We start from the raw sequence: 21,493 nt of genomic DNA, 5'->3' as shown, positions 1-21,493 counted from the left end.
AAACGGTTCGGGCCCGGGCCTTGACTTTCAAACAAACGGTTCGGGCCGGGCCTTAACTTTCAAAGTTGCATAAACACGTCAGGCCCGTTTTAATAAAAAGAGACAGATGTCCATGTATTATTGGTCCTAAGATAAGGCTCAAAATCCTTATCATAGCATCGGACACACTCAATTAGACTCTTCAGTCAAATACCCAAACCTAATTGACTAGTCTTCAGTCTTCAATTCTTCTCGACCTGAACGAGGCCGCCTCCTTCATTCTCCCTCTTCTCTGAGTCTTAAGTCTGCGCCTCTGCGGTCCAAGTCTCCTCCCCCATATCCCCCATAGTCGAACGCCGAGACTGCTTTCTCTCACTCTCTCTTCCCCTCCCCTCTCCCTCTCCCTCCCTCCCCCTCCCCTCTCCCTCTCCCTCCCTCCTTCCCTCTTCACTTCACCTGCACGGTATGAAGCAAAAGTAAACCAGAAATTGATTTGAATTTATTAACATATTTTTAAGTTAGAAGAATCCCAGATCTCAGATTTCTCTGGCTTTGATTTAAGATCTGTGGTGATTAGCAGCTAAACCTCCTTACCTTGCTTTGACTGCAGGATTTGGAACTTGGGGTTTTGCTTTGCGTCTTGGACCGTGAGATCAACATTGGGGCAAGGAAGATGCTTGCTGGGGTCGGCACTAAGCAAAGTAGAAGAGTCTTGGGGGGTTTTAGTATTTTGCTCTACTGGGAGGATAAAAGCATGTGAGCCCAGATTCATGATTCAACTAATGTTGGCCAAAAAATGCAACTGATGGTGGCGGCCAAAAAATGCAACTGATGTCAATGTCTTTTTTTTTTTTCTTTTTTTTTAAGTCTGTTGGGCCCGTAAACCCGGAAGCCCGGCCCGAAATAAAACGGGCCGGTCCCTGTTGGGTGCAAAACGGGCTTTAGGCCCGAACCGTAAAAAACGGGCCGGTCCCGGGCCCAGCAAAATTCTTATTGAACCCGGCCCGTGCCCAGCCCTACACATACCTTGAACCTCCAACACCGGTAGAGAGTGGCGGTGCCTCCACCACCGAAGCTGCTGCCCCATACCCACCATCGGACCGTAAGAGGAATTGATTTTATATATTTTATTATGTATATTGTCATGGATTGCAACTTCAATGTTGTAAGTGGTGTTAGCTCAGTAGTTAGAGCACCCACTACCTATGTACGAAGTCATGAGTTCAAATCACCATGGGAGCAGGAGTGAAACCCTTTGATCCTCTTTTTAATAAATGAGAAAAAATAAATAAAATAAAAAAATGTCGGAAAATAAAAGTTGATCTTGGAATGTGATCACTTGCAGGTACCTTTGTAGGAAAATATTCGGGTACGGGTTCAAGTTCGGTTCTACCAATTTTTAGGACCAGCTCAACCCAATAGCCCTACATGGGACGACGCAAAAAGAGATCATTTACATTCCTGGCTTCTTTTTAGCATATTTCACACAAGTAGAGCTAAGGGAACATACAAGCATGAGGTCTTCTCCTTTGAACCAAATCACATACATATTTGCCCATCCAAGTGCTATACCTTTACTATGAGATGGGTTATCCATCAACTGCCCCTAGAGTAGGATTTGCAGGAAAATTCACCAGAAGTCTCCAACAAGCTGGGATTATAACAAAAGCTCCACAACTTCTGGATCATTCAAATTCATCAAAATCACGACTCAAAGGAAAAATATAAGCACTAACACACTTCCTAGCAATCTTAAAGATGACCTCTACCTATTTCTATCTTCCAAAAACCGCACTCTTTCCCCATTTCCCACCACAAAATTGCAACAAGCAGAAAAGGATTTAATTCCTTGTGATAAGAGTTTTCCACAGACTTCGGCTTGAACCTTGGATTACAAATTGGTATCCCAGCCATTTGCGTGTAGCCCTTACTTACTTTTAATGCCAGCATGGCAAAGAGACCCTTTCTAGGCTGCAGTGTGGGAAGCTGGCTAATTCTCATAGTAAAGGAAAAGGATTTTATCATCCGCAAGCGGCAAATGAGAAATTTCCATGCCTTCTCTTCCTACTCCCAAGCCTTCTATCAACTGCATCTCCCTTGCTCTTTCCACCAGATCAACCACCAATGGGAATAAAAACACACTGTTTTTACTCATCCACAAACCATATAGTCACACTGACCTCTAAGAGTTTTGCCAAAAAACAAAAAAAACAAAAAAACAAAAAAAAAACACAAATTAAGTTAATCTAATGTTTCTAATCAATATAATATATATCAGATTCAGTGTCCTATTTTTTCCTCTTTAAAATGACCATCGCAACTCATTAATAGATTGATTGCTTATACCAAAACTGGCTTCAGTTTCATTTGCAAATTAAATCCACTGGTTGAATTGTCCAAAAGAAAAGGTCCACCGGTTAAATGAGCCCCAAAAGAAGTCCACACAATTCACCATTTCTTACCCAATTCTAATCCTGCCTAGCAGAAAAGTCTAACAACTCTTTAACATATACACCTTCAAGATCCAAGATAACATTTTCACCTTCTGTTTCTCTTTGAGCTGGTGGTTCCATCATTTTCCATGACTAAGAATCCCACGAAGAGAACCAGCTACACCACGACGTCGACCCCTAAATCATTGAAACAGATTGTAAGTTCTCAGTCATATCACTTTTTGGCTGAGCAAATAAAGAGATGCCTTACTGTTCATTATTAAATAATTCTTCAGAGATGGCTTCCATGTGCTTTCTCATTTTCTCGTCCTTCACAGACTGAACCACTTCCTCACTCCCATAGTCAGAATCACTATTATAAAGAAACAAAGAACAAAAAAATTATACACCTGGTGACGTTACAAACACATCATACAGAATCGGATAGGCTTTGTAAAAGAGTTCTTACTTATATGGGTCCTTGGAGAATGGAATAAGATTGTTGAAGCTATTCCCAGACTGAATATTTGTCTGCAGTTCGATTCCACAGAGGGAGAGAAAGAGAGATGGTATTTCAAAATCCATGGTAGTTTAACAGGCATGCATTCACGCCACTCTTTATAAACACTCTAGAATTCGTAAGGCAATTATATTCGACTGTGCTAGAAATCAGCATATTGAAAACTAAACAATAAATTTGATAATAAAAAACAACAAGAAAGTTACAGAATGGACATGAAGTCCCCTATATCTTTCCAATGACATGAAAAATTGAGAATAGTAAGTTTCCTTTTCTCAGATAAGCCAAATGCCGATGGGCATATCTTTAAAGAAAGGGAGTTGTTCATACTCCAGATAAGTACTGAAGCACTCCATCACTTTATATTACTGAACTTCCAAAATTACCCTAAGTTTCAGTATTTTGAGATTTGAGATACTGATTGCCTGCTCCGAAGTTAACTAACAAAACACCACAATTTTCGTCGTCAAGCAGCAGGCATGATCCTCAGCTCTGCCTCCAAACCTATCTCACCACTGCTGTTTAAAGCCAATACTAGTAAACTAATCATCTGAATGCTGCCTCAGATGCTTCAAGTGACAAGTTACTGGCTCCAATTCCACAGAGCTGCAAGCCCACACAAGCAATAGCTCAACAGGACTTCCCCAAGCCATCATTTAAGTCAGAAGAAACCCAAAAAGGAACATGAATTTCCCTCAAACTCAACCAGTCAGCTTTGCAAACTAGCACGGTCTAGAACTCAATACTTGGGGTAACTTTGGAAGTTCAAAAATAGAAAATGGAGTGCAGAATGACTTGTAGGAATAGCTCCCTGAAGACTGGGATTGACTTGAACCATGTAAATTAAAAACTACACAACTTAAACATAAGTTGGTAATGTCTTATTTCTGTACCTGAAAAATATAAAATAAGACAAAGGCAAAATGAACCCTCTATAAACGTACTTCAGCTTAACTCAAAACTAAAGGACACAGGATTTGGTAATGTATCATCTCTCGAGATACCAAATTACAAATTAAGGGACATATGCTGACTGAAGCTGTTACTGCATGGTAAATGCAACTGAGAAAGCATAGGTCCATTACCTTTCTGAAGCGTTTGAAATTTATGAATCTGTTGTTTGCACTAGTCACAACGGTACAAGGTATGCTCTTATCTCGTGCAATCAAATCTTGGCTATAAATAATATCAGCAATCCCACTTTCAGAATCATCAAGCTTGCCTCTTATGGTGGATATGTCACTACTGCGTCTAGAGCTCATGACAAAGTTATTCTCCGATTTGGTAACTGCATGGGGCACATTTTCAACAACTCCAGTGCCAACAGTTGCAGTTGCCAGAACTGATGTGGCTGTTTCTTCTACATCAGAATCAGCTACCACAGTTTCATCTGTGGAGCATGAAGATGAGACAACTACTGCAAAAAGAAAGTAGTGGATAAATATTCTCCCTCACTTCAATGGAAAAGCAAAAGAGTTTGTATGACTAACAGAAAAAATATGACTAACCGAAAAAAGAAAGCCAAAACCAAACAAGTTTAGAATCGATAAAAAGAATAAATGCAAGAAAAAAAGGAGAACGACAACAACAACAAGCAAACTACTAAAGAAGTTATATTTTAGTAATAAGTCTGCTATAATTGAGATGAGAGTCAGTTCAGTTAGAAGGATTCGAATTTCAATCCAAAGAGCTTGTATCCACAAGTATTATTGACTCAAGTATTTGAATCTTTTGGTAAATAACATATATAAACTAACCACTAAGAGCAAAAACAGATATGTCCTTGATTACAAAACATAGATGTATTAGGAAGTCTTCGTTATGATGATGCAAGTCCAGCTTGATAGCTTAGCTTGAGAGGACAGAAACCAATGTATTTTGTAGAGCAAATAAAGTAGTCCATCAAATAAACTTTTAGTTTGAAAAGATCTAGCTTCTTACAAGTCTAGCGGCTAAATCTAACCTGTTGGAATTATAGACATTTTTATTACTCTCTATTTGCTATTGGGTATCATTGTATGTTGGACTCCCATTTATAATTATTACTGGGCCCAAGTGCATGCTAATGTTATAACTTTCTAGAACCTTTTTTCAAACACAAAGAAGAAAATTTTGGAAATTTGACCTTGATATCAAAGTTGATGATTTCCATCTCTTTTCTCCTATTTCTTTGGGTCTTCTTAGAAATCCAAGCAAGCCTTTCCTCATGTCAGCAAGCATACTGTCATCACGCTGACTTGTTCACCTCTCCAGAGGACCGAAATCCTTTCTTGATTGAAAATTTAGGAGACTCTTTAGCATTTGAGACTTTGTTTGGTTTATCTTTTTGAGGACTACAATCTAACATGTCTTCTCACTGCTTTTGGTGGGTCAGATGTTGGTAGATCTGTTGTACTTACAATCTAAGACTCTGAAGCAAGGCACATGTTTTGAGTCAACAAGACTGATCATTTTTCCTTCAAATATTTAGGTTTTTAAGTTGATTTAGTTGTTAATCCATGAGGACAATGTAAGTATATGTAAGCTCTAAAATTGTTTTTAAGGCAAATGCAATCTGCCTTTGGTGGGTCAGATGTTGAGATCTGTTTGACTCACAATCTGAGACTCTGAAGCAAGGCACATGTTTTGAGTCAATAAGACCTTCAAGTGGCTTTCAAAATATGAGGTTTTAAAGTTGATTTAGTTGTTAATACATGGCAACTGTAAGTATATGAAACCTCTAAAATTGTATTAATAAAAAATATTTAAAAAAAATTAAAAAAAAGAGTATATGCAATTGTTCATCACAACAGAATACATAATGTTATTTACGTCGATCACTTTTGACAAGTTTTGCAAATCTATGCAAAAGGTAATAAGAGTACTCACCGCAAGGTGATTTTAACAGACATGGATCCAGCCGTCCATTCAATATGGCACATAATAAGCCCAGTTCATTTACTCGTAATAGTGAACCAAGCTTATCAGAGCAATCATCGGACACCCGTTCTGGGACAACACACACAACACGATCACTGACTGCGCAATCTGGGATCTGACATTAAAAAAGATTTAGAAAGTAAACTACATACTCAATTTGCTGACCTAATGTTCAAAATAAATAATTTGCTATAAAATCAACTTACCATCAAGCAATAACTTTCTTAATTATCTGTACCCTATAAAAACAGCTTTGGTGTACAATTTTTACATAAATCACCGGACAAATCAGCAATGTAAGCTTTTTTATAGCTTTCATTTCAGAATCAGGTAATAAATACAACCAAGCAATTTGTAGTCAGCAGACTCAGAGCAGGACCCAACATGAGATCACAGATGTCGATGAGGAAACAAAGTAGTTAGGCAAGTTATCAGGATACATATGTATAGAAAGAGGGTAAAATCCAAATATGGTACATGGAGTAGTATCACACATCAGAAAACTTGGTACCTAAACCTGTCCCCTTCTCCCCCTCTTTCTTTTATTCTCCTCCCTTCTCTCCACATCTAAAAAAAAAAAAATTCCTCCACCATCTCGTTGTCCACCCAAACTTTCTTCCTCTCACCAGAACTGATGTTTGATTGCTTCATAAAAGGTTTGCATCTCTTTCAGAATTTTTCATATGGTTGCAGATACAAACAGAAGATAGATCCTAAAGGCCAATTGGTGGGTCTGGGACTCTGGGCAAATCAAATAAGGTTTGCCCAACATTTTTCTTTTTCTTCAATCCATCGACGGATGGTATAAGCATGTGCCTAGTTCATATCATGTTGGCTTTGCTCCGCACATCAATCACTCCCCTCTCACAACCATAATTGCAATATGATGGTTATAATAACCATTCCTAACTAGAATATGATTGTTGCTTTATTGCCACTGCATATATTTGAAGAGCAGATGGAGCAGAAGAGAGAAGACATGAAGAAATGGCAATTAAAAATAATAGTAATAAGAATGATAATTGCCGTAAGATTTGAATGCATAGTGAGGAACATGATTTTGAATATTTTAATGTTATATGGGAAAAGATTACACATGACGGCTTTTTATTGGGTAGTATAACATTTCGGTTGGCAAGAGTTTGTTTGATGATTTTTGATGAAGAATACAAGCGGACTATTTTAAGTCAGGATTTGGAAAGTAGTTCAAATAAATCTAGGCTTTTATTATTAGGATTCTTATAATTATTAGGATTCTTTAAGGATATTCCTAGTTATTCTAGAATTATCTTATCCTCCCTATATATAGAGGCCTTTGTAGTCTTTTATTTTCAGATTGAAGATTAATAAAATTGAAAGCTTTTGCTTCTCTCCAGGTGTGTGTGATGCAACTTAATCTTAGGTGTGATGCCTAAAACCTCTGGGTGTGATGCCTAGAAACCCTACTGGTGTGATGCTAGTAGCCCTATCCCTTTCTTAATTTCCCTTACTCTAAATCCCTTTTCTTTCTACAATCGAGACTGCTGCAAAGAAATCCTAGTTCTAGAGTTCTGCTTTATTGGTCCTGCATCAATTTTGCACCTGATTTTAACAGAAGTTGGACAGATGTCCTCAATTGTTCAAAGTTGATATCTTACACTACCCAAGTATCCACGTTTTTCATTTGGATACTAATTTGTTCAATCCTTAATACTCCAGGTACCATAATTGGCATTTGCCCCATAGAATGATAGGTAAATGTACATTTGTCACGTGTCTATACACGCAGTTCTCTGTACATGCAGTACACACCGAATTGCAATTCACTCCATTGTTTCATGAAAGAGGTGGATAATTCAAGAAAATTTGTGATGAAGCTGGCATTAAAGTAAAAAAGGGTAGGACCATTGCCCCATTGGAAAACCTTGAGAAAAGGCTGGGCTTGTTTCCATGGCAATATCTTACTTGAGAAATGCGGGTTTAGACCCTTTTGCTCTGGCACAAGCAAACTTGGCTGCTTTAAGCCAAGCAGTTTGTCAAAAGGGGCAAACGGATAAAGGAGGGACAATATGATACTGAAAAAAGAGTAATTCATCTAGATTCTACCCTAAGCACAAGAATTGCAAACACAGTTTTTGGTTTTATAGGGAATGCATGCTTAAATTACCTTGACCAGAATGCATTTTTTTTCCTTGAGACAGAAACTGAATTTTATTTTAGCTAAAAAAATCACAAAGAAACAACGGAGGACAAGAAGTCCTCAAAACAAACTAGGAGGAAAAAAGCAAACAGGAACAGAGACGCATTGATATTTAATCCTACTTCATTATAATCTCTTTACCCGGAGACCAAGCATATGAGACTTGAAACTATGATATATTGGGCATGTGGGCTAATTACATTTCACTACCATGGGTCTTGAGAACATTTCATTTTCGCCCCTATCTTTCTAACACAATGCAACCTACTGTTTTTAAACTCCAACAATTCATACTTCCGTCACTTTATCCTCAGTCTAAGCACTAATAATGACATGGCATACCTTCTACAAACCCGATCTTGCAGAAACCACAAACATGGCATACCTTCTATGTTTTGATGTGCTCAGTGGAGTCTCATGAGCACATTGAGGACCACTGTGAACTCAGGAGGTGACAAAATGTAATTTGTATATTGATTTTGTGGTCACTTTTGATGCCATATCATCAGTTTGTTGGAATTGATTAGAACAGAAAATCAAAACAAATTAAACAAACCAGAAATAGTGTGGTTCAGTGTGTGCCTACATCCCTGGGACTATACCTATAATGGGGATAACAATCTTAACAACCCTTTAACACAAGACTCGATGAACAAGTAGAATAGTAGACAGATCAAGAATAAGGTTCTTCTCTCTCACACTCTTCCCTCCACTATTATCCCTCACTCTCTTCTTCAGTGGTATTTCTGACTCTCCTTGGAGTGTAATTCCCTCACTCTCATTGGTGTAGTATGCTTGCTAACAGCTGCCTGCCAGCCCCTCCTGCTAGCAATTGCTTGCCACTGACATAAAGAGCCCAACACCTTTATATAGGCACAAAAATAACCTAATTCCTTTTGGTTGTAGGCAACTGCCTGTCATTCTCTATAACCAACAAGTACTTTTATCAATTAGTCTTTACTTATTGGACCAAAATGGGATTGCATCAATAACCTCCATCAGAAGGAATCCAATTCTGTAGGTGGGTAGACTCCTGGTCTTCTGCGGAATACATACAGTAATCAAAATGGGCTAGATCGTAACCCCACACAACACAGTTGATGGTCAATTAACTTGTAAACTGATGGAGGCACAAAACTGTTATTTCTTTGAAACAGTAGGTAGCAAAGTGTAAACCCTAAATCCTACAGTAACTGGAATGTAATCGACCCTAAAACATAGGGCAGTGAAATGTAATTAGCCCTAAACAAATATATTGTATGCCTTGAAAATGTAGTATGAACCATGATATGACAGCTGATGTTCAAAATACAGGGAAGCAACCAAATTCACCAACAGCTACAACATTTTTACTAAAAGGAAAGACAAAGAAAAATAACATATTGAGAATAAGAATTGCAAATCTATTTTGATATCACTTGCTTTGAGGACACATTCACTTGCTACACTAGGAAAGAGAATGCGCAGTTCGGTACATCCACAGAATAAGGCTTGAAATTTACTGGGTTTCAATTTAAGAGTAAATCGAAGGGTGGCATTTGAATTTTCACTAAAAATCAGACCGTGAAATATTAAGTCTTCAGGATTATAATATCTACGTGTAAATTTGACTCATTAACAAGTATTATTCAAGACTTTACAAAGTTTTGACTGGCCAGGTAAAAAGAGTTCCACAAGCTACAATCAACTTTTGTTATTGTTTGTTTTTTTTTTTTTTTTGAAACTAAGCAACCTCTGTAGGAAGGCGGACAAAAAGTTCGCCGGAAACAACAACCCTAAGAAGATATATCTTGCAAGTATGTGCACATATTATAAGACAGAGGATCATACTTGGCTTTTTGATTTAAATCCTTCAATTAAAAGAATCTCTGCACCACTGACTTCTAGTAAGGACTGCAACCGATCACCGAATTTATACTGAAAGAGCAAGAGTACAATACATTAGCATACAGTGCAAAGACACAATGAGGATTTTGAGCTCTCAAACATAACATCACGATTGGAAACAAAACTAAACTACTCATTACATCAGCCCAAGACAAGTTACAATTCTACAATCATACTTTAGTGCAGAGGACTGAACTGTCTTTGGGTGTAAATTTACCTAAAGCTGAATGCACAGATGCAAACTAACATACGTAGAACAAACATTCATAAAATTTTATTTCCTTTTTGCAATGCCATGACAAATAAAATTAAACTCCTGTGGGTAAAGAAAAAAGAACGATACTAAATCTTCTGAGGAATTAAAGGAATGCAACATTACCACTAGTGTTGAGTCCAACAAAAATGTATATCCTTTTAAACAGTTTTCTCGACTTCTTGGGTCCGCAAGTTTGACCGATATTCCTTCCACGGTCATTGTTGGAGAAAAGCTGATTAAGGGATAAAAGAAAACATATTTGTATCAATACAACCATTGATAATCAAAAAGAAATATATCAAAAACAAGATTAAGAATTAACACTCACGGTGTGTAACTAGGAAACTCAGTGAGAATGTTCTTCTCTGCAACAAACTAAATAAACCACAGCAATCACTAACAATAGAGTCATGGAACAATAACAGAACAAATGTTTCAGTCAAAATTCCCATCAAAGTAGTAATAAATAGTTATAATAGCAGAATTAAACATACTTTGTCATCATGCTGTGATACATGTGTTCATTTTCAAATGCAAACAAGATATGATATTATTCAAAAGAAAACTATAAAAAAAAAAAGGAAAGAAAAAAAGAATACATAAACTCTACAAAACAACATTGAAACAACCAGGCAAATAGTGAAAGCAAGATCTCTGATGACAGATTGTGGTCAATCAAAGGAACAAAAAAACAAGATACATTCAAAAGTTTAAAAAAGCATACCTCAATCCAGCTATATTCCAAGCAATTATGTTTTTTTTTTTAAAACCTAATAACTGGTCCTTCTAAATTGGGATTAGAATTACGAATTTGAATACAAGCTTGCTAGATCTGCATTGTCATTAGCACAAGCTATGAATTGCAAGGATCAGGAGCCTTAGTGGCTCCATGAATAATGGTAACTAGGTTGGTTGAGTTTTGGGGGTTCCCGTTTGGAGAACAGGGTATCCACATCTTGATGTAATCCCTTTGAGTTAATAAATTACCATTTCAATAAAAATAAAAATAAAGAATTACGAATTTGATCACATTATTTCCCACGTGTCATAAAATTATATAATAAGGGCAACATCGTACCAACTGTTTCCACGTCGAAATTTTTTTTCCCTTTAAAGCAACCATGAGTCCTGGGACGTCTTAACTCTTAAGTGACACATGTAAGTATCCGTTAGAATCACACTTCATGGAGTGTCTTGATATTACTGCATGAAACCTCAAAGATCTGCATCTATACCATCACCCTTCCAATTCCTTTCACAAACTGGCAATTGGGAATAATTTGTTCCTACGTATCTTCCTTTTCTGTGTTGTAATCCAAAGATATTGGAAATTAATGAGTCACATTAACCTTAAGATTTATTGAACTTGATTCAGCCTTCATGTATAAAGCACCCATAATTCACCATGATTAAAACTAAGATGAGTCATTTTTCAAAGTATGTCTGAAGTTGACCATCTGTTCCAGCTTTTCGTTCTTCCTAGATAGAAGCTTTGATTTTACAATTGGATATTATAGTTTCTCAATGAACAACATTGCACAATTGGCTATGTCACACAGAGGACACTGCTATATCTTTTTATTATTCCCTCTCTTTCTCATTTAAACTTCAGTAAAAGCCACATATATGAGAAGAGATGAAACTTAGGAGAAGTAGAAAAACCAAGAACTTGCAGACCATTGAAACATTAATAAGATCTACCAAGTTGAGAAAATAAACCATAAGGTCATTTCTGCAGACTTTTTCCCATTGAGGTCAGCACTTTTCTTTCCCATGCAGTTACTTTACTGTACAGCAGTAATGTAGCAGTGCAACAATATTGAGTATCGACTTGTTTCTAGCTAAATATTTTTTTTTTTCTTAGGAGCATGCTATAAGTAGAAAAATGCAAGGAATGGATGTAGGAAGGAAAATATGCTCAATATTGGCATGAAAAAAAAAACTTCCAAAATCAGAAAATTATTGTACTTGCAATATTAATCACGCCATTGCAATAATCTTTTGGGAAAGTATTGCATTGCAGTAAACATGGGGGGGAAAGGCCCATGAAGAACAGTTCCCTGACCGCATGGAAAGAAAACAAGATATCCTGGGAAAAATTAAAAAACTAAAATTAAAACAAAACAGAAATCAGAGGTCCTTGAAGGAATCAACCCTCACCAGTTCAACCAAACAATACTGCATATGCATCACATCACACCAACAAAAATAACAAAAAAAGTAAAATAAAATAATAATAATAATAATAATTATTATTATTATTATTATTATTATTATTATAATAAATAAATAAAAATTCAACTACTTCACCTACCTCAACCCAACTTCCAACTACGAAAGGTTTCTTCTCCATAATACCATCCAGTAGATCTTCTTTCATTGGCATGACTTGGTCAACAAGCACATGCGTGCACTCCTGACTCCAATGATAGGTGATGCGAGCACCTAATGAAACCATTATAGTTAGTAAACATTACAGAAACACTCAATTAACATCAGAAGCACACATCACTTAGCAACAAGTAAGTATAACTCTCCAACTAGATTAAGAAACTGCCCAACCAAAACCTATGATGTTTCCAACTGATGATTAGTTTTCTTTTCTGGTGAATAAGTAAAACTAAATCCAAAGCACCCAAGGGGATGCATCCTAAGCATGCAAGAGAGCAATGAAAACCGTCACAGAAAAAACAATAATGTGTGAGCATCTCCTCTGAAAGGGACTCGTTAAATTTCCCGTACTTTTGCATCCAAAAGTATTATACACGTTTATACACAGCTTTACGTTTTTTTTTTCCGTATTTTACACATTGTTGAACAAAAATGAATAGATGAATATTTGAGAATTTAAAAATAAAGTAAATGATTAATTAAGAATGCTTTGCTGAGCTTTTGAAAGAACTATTAGATGAAGTACCCCAAATAATACATGCAAGTATATTTCCTGTATTATACAGTCTTGTATTTTACTAAATATGCCTCTGAGTGTATTCAAATAAAGATATCAGAAACTGATATCTAAGTCTGACATAGAACAGTCTATAACTCTAAAGCCCTCCAGTTCCAGTCAAACCACACCAGAAATTGGAGAAAGGAACAGCCCCCCAAACGTCTCTTTGGCCTTCAAACAACACCACCATTCCATTCCTAAACCCAAAATCACATCCTTAACTAAACCTGAGAACATTAAGCAACAAGATAGTGCTATAGGTGCCATTCATTGTGAGGCAAAAGGAAATAACCATAGGGATTGCTCTGTCATAAAGGCACGAGAGACATATGTGTCATCGAGGGGACAGGAAACGATGTTGTTTCAAGTGTGTTTCTCAATTACAAACACCTTTGCTTCCTCAGCGAAATATGCCTAAGTCTTTCACATCACCCCCCCCCCCCCCAAAAAAAAAAAAAAAAGAACAACAAACAAACAAACTAAAATCATTAGATTGGAGGACACCCATGAAATATATTTGACAGATGCAAAGTGTACCTGTTATTGAACTTCTTAACTACATTATAAACATAATAAATCCTTGTCACTGAAGGCTCATGCCTCAACGCTTAAATTTGGAGGCAGAAGATGAAACAAAAACGCTTTGGTATACACATTTACACATTTGCATTAAAACATTGATCACAAGCAACCAACCCCAGCCACCCCCCCTCCTTCCCCAATTTCTGTAAGTCATCAACCATAAGAATTAAAAACACTCCAAGGTGCAGCACTACAAATGAATTACATTCTAGGAAGGAAAAACCCCAAATGACAACATCTTCTAAGTGAAATAACCTGAGAACACATAAGAACGTAATTCCTTTTGGTTAGTGGTTACTAGATATTCCTGGCAGAGTCTAATACTCTTCGGCATCAGTCATCCGGAGTGAATACAAATTACATGGGTGAGACTCTAAAATAATGGTTAGAGGTTCAACACCACTCCATAGAGAGATATTTCTCAGGGCTATATTATGTTTTCTTCCATCCATGTTTGAATTTCAGAAACGGACAGGGAATGCTCTATTATGTGTCTCTTTTCCCTGATTGTGTAGGGTTTCTTTCACTTATAACATGTCCGTAAACATGTCTAATACTTCATTTCCATTCTCAGAGTGGGATTTTAATATTTGGAAAATTTGAGGTTGAGGAGATTTCTTTTCTCCTATCTTTGATTGAAAATACTTCCCTTCTTCAAGATTAGACAAAAGGTCTTGTGAGTCATTACGTACATTCTCTTAGAAGTCTTTTCAGTATATTAATTGATGATCACCTTCCCTCCTTTTCGAGGCATCCTTCACAATATGGAAGGCTAAGTACCTCCTAGGTCAATTTCTTTCTTGAACAAATGCTTACAGGAAAAGCAGTGACTTAGTCGTGGTCAAAGCCAAATTTTGGGCCTCGCTTTTGGGGAATAGGTCAATTCTGATATTAGGTGTCCTATCTTCCTCCTGAACGTGGATTGATAAGCAGTTATTTCTTAAGCTTTTATCTTTTAATTACTTCTGGTTGGTGCATTTGTTGCTTGGGTGTCTACGCATACATTGTTTCAGTCTTTGTTTTAAGATTATTGCAGTCTGTCTTGCTTCAGTGTCGGTTTCGTAGATAGTTGGTTCATTTTCTTTGTGTTGTGTACCTACTTATCTAAAGCATCTCAGTTTCCTTTCAGAAAAAAAAAAATGAGGCTGATACTGTAATCATTTTCTTTTTTCAAGAACATAATAAGACCGCATCAATATCTATTAGATATAGAGTTTCACTTTAATATGTATTAGGAAGCACACATATGAAAACAAGAGATATTACAAATGAAACTATAACAATTAAAGTTAACATGCGGGCAAGTAAACATGGAAATCAACAGGTATATAATAAATATGCTTCTCACTAGCCACTAACCGATTGATGAAATTTTCTCTTGAAGAGGATGATTCACTTGAGATTTTTCCGGGCAGCATGCAAACAAAATAAGGGGAACAAAGGAAAATCTGCCATAGTTGGATTAAAAGACATAAGCATATCAGTACTAAAAGAAAAGAAAAAAATTGTAGCAGTGCAAATGTGCAAGTCTTATGTGATAGCAGTGCATTGTCTTATGTGATAGAATTCCTAATCAGCAGAAAGAGCTGCTCCTGGCATCAACCAGCAGCAGTTAGATTTTTATAAACATACATAACAATCTGAGTTCTGAAAGATGCCACCATATAAAAACATGTTGTCCAAAAACTACTGTATTACTTTATGCTTCTTGCCAATGCTACATAAGCAGATACTAAACCTTGGAAACCTAGTTAAATTACCTGAAGACAGCAGTACCAGTTCCAAATGAAACCATGTCCCCATCTCTCAATGATGTTTCTTTATTCGGTAACTCATGAATCTTCTCCACTGATGTAAGGTTCTTGTTAATATACGTTCCATATTTTGAGCAATCTCTAATTCGGACTTTGGAGGATAAAACAGAATATTTAGTTTGCCGAGGGAGAGCTGATATCATTGAATCAACAATTATTTCTGCATGGACCCTAGAAACTCCTTTGTCTTTTGCAATATTTACATCACAACCTACATTTACATAAGGTCAGTGAGTCAATATACGTAGAGAAAACAAACAACTTTTGTAACATAAGCATTACTAGAGGGGAAGGAAGCAAAAAGGAATTGATACCCACAGGAGAAAAAAGAAATGTGATCGGGAAAAATCCAAGCTAGTTAAGTGGTTCTTTGTATTTCTTTTTACCCAGAAATCCCCACACCCTTTTGTATTAAGAAACACCCTGTTCGACACATTTTCCAATCAGCATCGGAGCTACTTCCTTCAAAACGTACTGAACAGAAAAGTAACTAGTGCATGTCAAATGTTTGTAATGTAGAGTGTACATACCTTTCCGACCCACTTTGTAAGTTCCTGTAGCAAAGATATAGTATGTATCCTCACCTGCCATGTTATGCTAACCAGTTAGACCTAAATCCTTTCCAGCACATTTAACACATGACAAATTGTAAGAACCTAAAGCATCGAGGGTAGATACGCAATGCAAAATGTGCTTTAGGAGGGTAGAAACATTTAACGATTCGCATGAATCTAAAGGTTTGAAAGCTCCTAACATATCCCATGAAAATTATAATTCACGGTTACAGTAATTAACTTGAATCAGACTCCACCATACTAGAGAATAAGTAATCAAAATCTTTTCGGATGAGGATATTCAATTTCCTGGGTTTCCTAGCGGCGCAAAGAAACAAAATAGACAGACTACTTACCTGAGAGGGGGTCGGCGGGGAAGAAACCCCAAACCATGCTTTCCTTACTATTAATTAATCGGAGACCCTCACTCTGAAATTGATAAGGATTTTTCCGGTGCTATATATTCGATAAATGAAGAAGCCAACCACAAAACAGCTATCAGACCAAAAACCATAAGAGCAGCGAGGAAGAACCTCGAAAACCCTATAGAGGCTGAAAGCAGTAGCATGTGTCGAATACCGGAAACTTCACAGAGGCAGGTTAACTAAAAAATAGAGAATTACACGTTCACTAATAAAAAATAGAAAATTACACATTCCAAATATTTTTTCGAGTAATTGATGGGGTGTCAATCCGTTCAATAACCAAAATATCGACTATCGAGGAAATTTTGACAGTCTAAAAAATAGATATGTCGAGAAAGTACTGATTTTGATAAATTTTCAAAAGGAATAATGAAAAGAGGGTGAGATATATGTAGAAGGTATAAATGTAAAAATGGTGCGGCTATTGCCACCCTACCATTTTCTTAGTTCACCCTACAAACATTTGAATTATTGAAAGACTACATTACCCAAGTGCAAAATGACTAATAAGTACACTAATTTTCTAAAATCCAAATATGTAAGAAAAAATAAATATATAAGTAATTAATTAAATACAATGACTACTTAATTTCTCATTGGATAACATTAATCTTTATCTTCTCCACCCAAATTTGAATTTATTACTATTTTTTTGTCTTTTTGTTGCCTCCTCATCGTTAATTCATTATTCAATTCACAAAACCATTACCTTTAACTTCATCAAAATCTTTGCAATATTCTTTGTGAACATTGAAAGTAAAAATTTAAAACACGAAGAAAAAAATTAATCTCTTCTTCATTGATCATAGTTGTAAATTTACTAATCTTTTTACATAAATTGAAATAGAGAACATTGAAATTGAAAGAAAAAATTAAAAAAAGGGAGTAAATCAGATTATGATTTTATTAGGAAACTTTAATAAATTTAATTTTTTTTATGAGTATAAATTAAAGGACTAAATTCTGCTTACTACCCTGTACTTTCAAGGGTTCATCAATTCAGTCCCTGCACTTATAATTTAATCAGAAAAGTCCTTGCACTTTCCAATTTCATCAAATCAATCCAATCCGTCACCACTTCGTCAATTTTCGGGCAAAATTTTCAAACTACTCATCTGCATTCACAACACTAACGCATCGACGGACTGCCTAGCGATAGGTAGTTTGGGAATTTTCTCTGTGAGAAGGTCCCACGTCAGCATTTTAACAACGAAAATTGACGGAATAGTGACGGATTGGATTAATTTGATGAAATTGGAGAGTGGAAGGACTTTTCTGATTAAATTAGAAATGCAGGGACTGAACTGATGAACCCTTAAAAGTACAAGGTAGTAAGCAGAATTTAATCCTAAATTAAATGAGAGATTGTTGCTAAAAATATTTATTTTTTAATTGGATATGTCATATAAGGATATTCTTGGAAAGAGAAATGGGTTAAATAAGTAAATTTAATAATTATAATTAAAATATAGAGTGTAATGAGCAAATAGAGTGAACAAAGAAAATGATAGGGTGGCAATAGCCGCACCCATGTAAAAATGTATATAAAATAACCAAATAACATCCCAGCAGGAATTATATATATATATATATATATATATATATATATATATATATATAATAAATGTATACAAAATAACCAAATAACATTCCAACAGGGATGGTTGGGATGTTTTTTACATGCCTTGGGCAACCAAGGTTTGAATCACCTCAATTTTTTACCTTATCCAAAATTTTCAAATTTGGGCCGAAGTTTGGAATTTTCGCATGATAATTTGTTGATATGTTAATTAAATATCGAGACTGTGAAAAAACTGTTTAAGGACACCTAGATTGTGTGTCTAGCCCAAAGTGTAGTTACTTGTTTGAGTTGTAATAGGGTTAGTCTTACAGATATTCTTGGAGATATCTTCGTAGATATCCAAATCATTGTACGATTATGTTTCCTTGTAAGACTCTGAATCTATGCATGCAATCCTCTATATACGTACTGAGACCTCTATTATCAATGAAAGCACAACTCATTCTCCCAATTCTACTACTCCCAAAGTGTAGTTACTTGTCTGAGTTGTAATAGAGTTATCTTACAGATATTCTTGGAGATATCTTCGTAGATATTCAAATCATTGTACGATTATGTTTCCTTGTAAGACTCTGAATCTATGCATAGGATATACTGAGACCCCTATTAACAATGAAAGCACAACTCATTCTCCCAATTCTCTCTACTCCAAATCATTGTATGATTATGGTTCCTTGTAAGACTCTGATTCTATGCTTGTAATCTTTTATATACAGAGACCCCTATAACACGTTATTAGCACAAAGCTCTAACCCTGAAACAAATAGCCAAAACCTAAATCCGAATACAATACCTTGAAACCCTTTCTACCTCCGGCGCACACCTTAAAAACCTTGATCCTAGGAGTCCAGAACCGGTGGCGGAATCCCAAGAACAGGCCCGAAAAGTACCGAACCGGCCCCCAAAATCAGAATTAGATTCTTCACTGATTCACCGTCTTCCTGACCTCTGATTGCCACTAAATTTTGTCAGCAGCAGCGTCTCGATCCCAGGATTCAGGAACCGGAAGCAGAACCTCAAGAACCGGTCTAAAAGCCACCGAACCAGCCTCTTAAGTGACTGAACCGCAAGCAGAAAACTGGACAGAAGCCATTTAGGGCAATTCCGGCCACCACCAGCCAGAAGCAACTTTTTTCGACCAACTTTCAACCAAAAGTTCCGACAACCCCCATTTGTCCTTTTCAAGGTAATTTTTCATTAAAGTTCCCGCTTTCCGTACTTTCAATTTCTTTTCTTTTTCTTGGGGACTTGCAACCTCCATTCTTCTACCCCCTTTCTTCTTTCATTGGGAGACCTAAGTCGAACTGTGGGGTTCGTGCTATCTTTAAGCTTAGAGCTTGTTGAGACCTCCAAACTTAGAGTTTGTTGAGAAGATATAATCGACCATACACATCGTTATTTCGATCTAATCCAATATCTCTTGGAATTGAATTTCCTTGGGAGCGATCACGCTCAGAAATTCCTAATTTCTTGGGAGTGATTACGCTCAGAAATTTCTATTGTTATCGTGGTAGCCTTTGCTCCGAAACCAGTCCTTTTTTTCTTGTTCCTTTTCAGGATGAGTAACTTGAACAAATTGGACTTTGATCCATTGAGGACAACTGGCTCTGGATATCACAAGTGGGTTCGTGATGTCCGCCAGCATCTCAAGGCCCAAGGAATCCTGTAAACGATTTATGAGCCTAGCCAGGACGTGCTAACTATTGAGCAAACTCAAGCTTTGGAAGCAAATAGAGCAGCCTTGGAGGCAAATAAGGCGAAAATCGTCATCCTAATGACTCGTCATATGGATGATTCGCTCTAGTACGAGTATCTGAATGAAGAAGACCCCAGAAGGTTGTGGGTCTCATTCGAAGAAAGATTTGGCAACGTCCGTGACTCCCTACTTCCTAACCTAGAAGTGAGATGGCATAGCCTCTGCTTCTGTGATTTCAAGACAGTTCTTGACTACAACTTGGAAGCACTTTGCATTAAATCCTTGATGAAATTATGTGGAAAAGATATCACTGATGTGATGTTGATTGAGAAGACTCTCTGTACCATCCCCGTCTCTGTTTTGATGGTTGCTAAGAACTATCGAATCGATGTTACTACAGGACGAATCACAAGGTTTCATGAGCTCATTGGAACTATGAATGTTACTGAAAAGCATGACAACATCCTTGTGAAGAACTATAATTCGAGGCCCGTGGGAACAGAGCATATTTCGAAGTCCAATTATAGTCGCGTCCCTAAGGGAGGGCACAAAGAGTGAAACCCTAAATCTATGGACATTTCTAGACGTTTTGGTACATATTCTCGCTCTAATGAGGAAGGTAACCGCCAAAATAGGCGAACACGGAACCTGTTAACGTTTGAACCGAAGGCTCTAGTTAACGTTAGAGAGAAAGAGAGAGAAGAGAATGAGACACAAGAAGTATAATGGTTCGCCTCCCGCCTTAGCGGGAGACTACGTCCACTTGAAATGTTTAACTTTGTGTTTGGGCCTTGCGGAAAGGGATTACAAGAGATGTAATGGGATGGATGTTTAAGTGGGAGGAGGGGTCCCTTTTATAGGTAAGGGAACCCCTTTCCTTTACATTTTCTTCAATGTGGGATGCAAAACCACTATTCTAGTCTTAGAAAGCATGTTTGTGAAGGTAACTTGGCAGGGCCAGGAAGGTTTCTTTTCGGCCAGGTCTTGGCCGCTTCCGACTACCACGGGGTAGGTTGGATGTCGGGTTATGAGATGTATATCGCTGTTAGGTCCCACCATGGCTTGCGGACCCACAGAGAGGGTGTTACTTATGCTTGGTGATGTAGTAAATCCTTCATATTGTTGGAGGTATGTACAAGTCCCCAAGTAAGAGGAGCTTCTTGGTTGGGGAGTTATACACATGATGTCATCAAGCATAAGTGACGTCTGGGCGGCGCCCAGCCCCTATAAGTCCCCGAACTCCTTAAGCAAGAAGGGACTCTTTAACCTGCACAACAAAAACAAAAGCGCGCACATGTAGAATGCTTGTTGCATTGGGCAACGTATGTGAGTTGCATTGATATGCGTTGGCATATACGAATGTACGAGGTGCATGATACATGTTGATATATACATGCGAATGGCGCCGAGTATGATCAATTATGACGTATAGACTCAAGAACGCATATGGTTGTGTGAGCATACTAAGAATGAGCATACGGATTGCATATGATAAATGCGTGATGCGTGCAAGAAAATGAACGAGGTCAAGTTTGACGAGGTTATGCTTGTGAGGTGTAAGTTGCATGAATGTCGTGAAGGCAAGAGTTTGTAACTCATGAACGATGACTACGCAAACGCTTGTGTTTGTTTGGTTTTCGCTCGTATTAATGGAAAGCGAAAAGAATTCGATTTGTGGCAAACGACAAATGGTAGAAGAATTCAATGTTTCATTAATG

The 21,493-nt window shown here is 37.1% G+C and overlaps 1 protein-coding gene across 6 annotated transcripts; it reads right to left on the bottom strand.

Moving 5' to 3' along the window:
- Window positions 1-1,297: 1,297 nt before the first annotated feature.
- Window positions 1,298-16,663, bottom strand: LOC133743248 (nibrin homolog). 6 transcript variants are annotated; one of them, XM_062171115.1, is made up of 14 exons: window positions 16,429-16,661; window positions 16,049-16,102; window positions 15,465-15,729; window positions 15,064-15,152; window positions 12,487-12,617; window positions 10,501-10,547; window positions 10,296-10,404; window positions 9,860-9,946; window positions 5,800-5,965; window positions 4,017-4,348; window positions 2,881-2,942; window positions 2,683-2,784; window positions 2,522-2,609; window positions 1,298-1,659 (listed from the first exon to the last, which is right to left on the bottom strand). In XM_062171115.1, exons 1-13 carry the CDS (start codon window positions 16,463-16,465, stop codon window positions 2,552-2,554), a joined length of 1,539 nt encoding a protein of 512 aa, XP_062027099.1. In that variant the 5' UTR covers window positions 16,466-16,661; the 3' UTR covers window positions 1,298-1,659; window positions 2,522-2,551. The 6 variants fall into 6 exon arrangements, with proteins under 6 accessions (XP_062027099.1, XP_062027098.1, XP_062027100.1 ...); XM_062171114.1 differs by lacking the exon at window positions 1,298-1,659 and adding an exon at window positions 1,666-2,161; XM_062171116.1 differs by lacking the exon at window positions 1,298-1,659 and adding an exon at window positions 1,666-2,154.
- Between the last annotated feature and the right edge of the window lie 4,830 nt (window positions 16,664-21,493).

Source organism: Rosa rugosa, chromosome 4 (genome assembly GCF_958449725.1).
Source record: "Rosa rugosa chromosome 4, drRosRugo1.1, whole genome shotgun sequence".
Taxonomy (NCBI): Eukaryota; Viridiplantae; Streptophyta; class Magnoliopsida; order Rosales; family Rosaceae; genus Rosa; species Rosa rugosa.
This window is presented reverse-complemented; position numbering and strand designations above follow the sequence as displayed.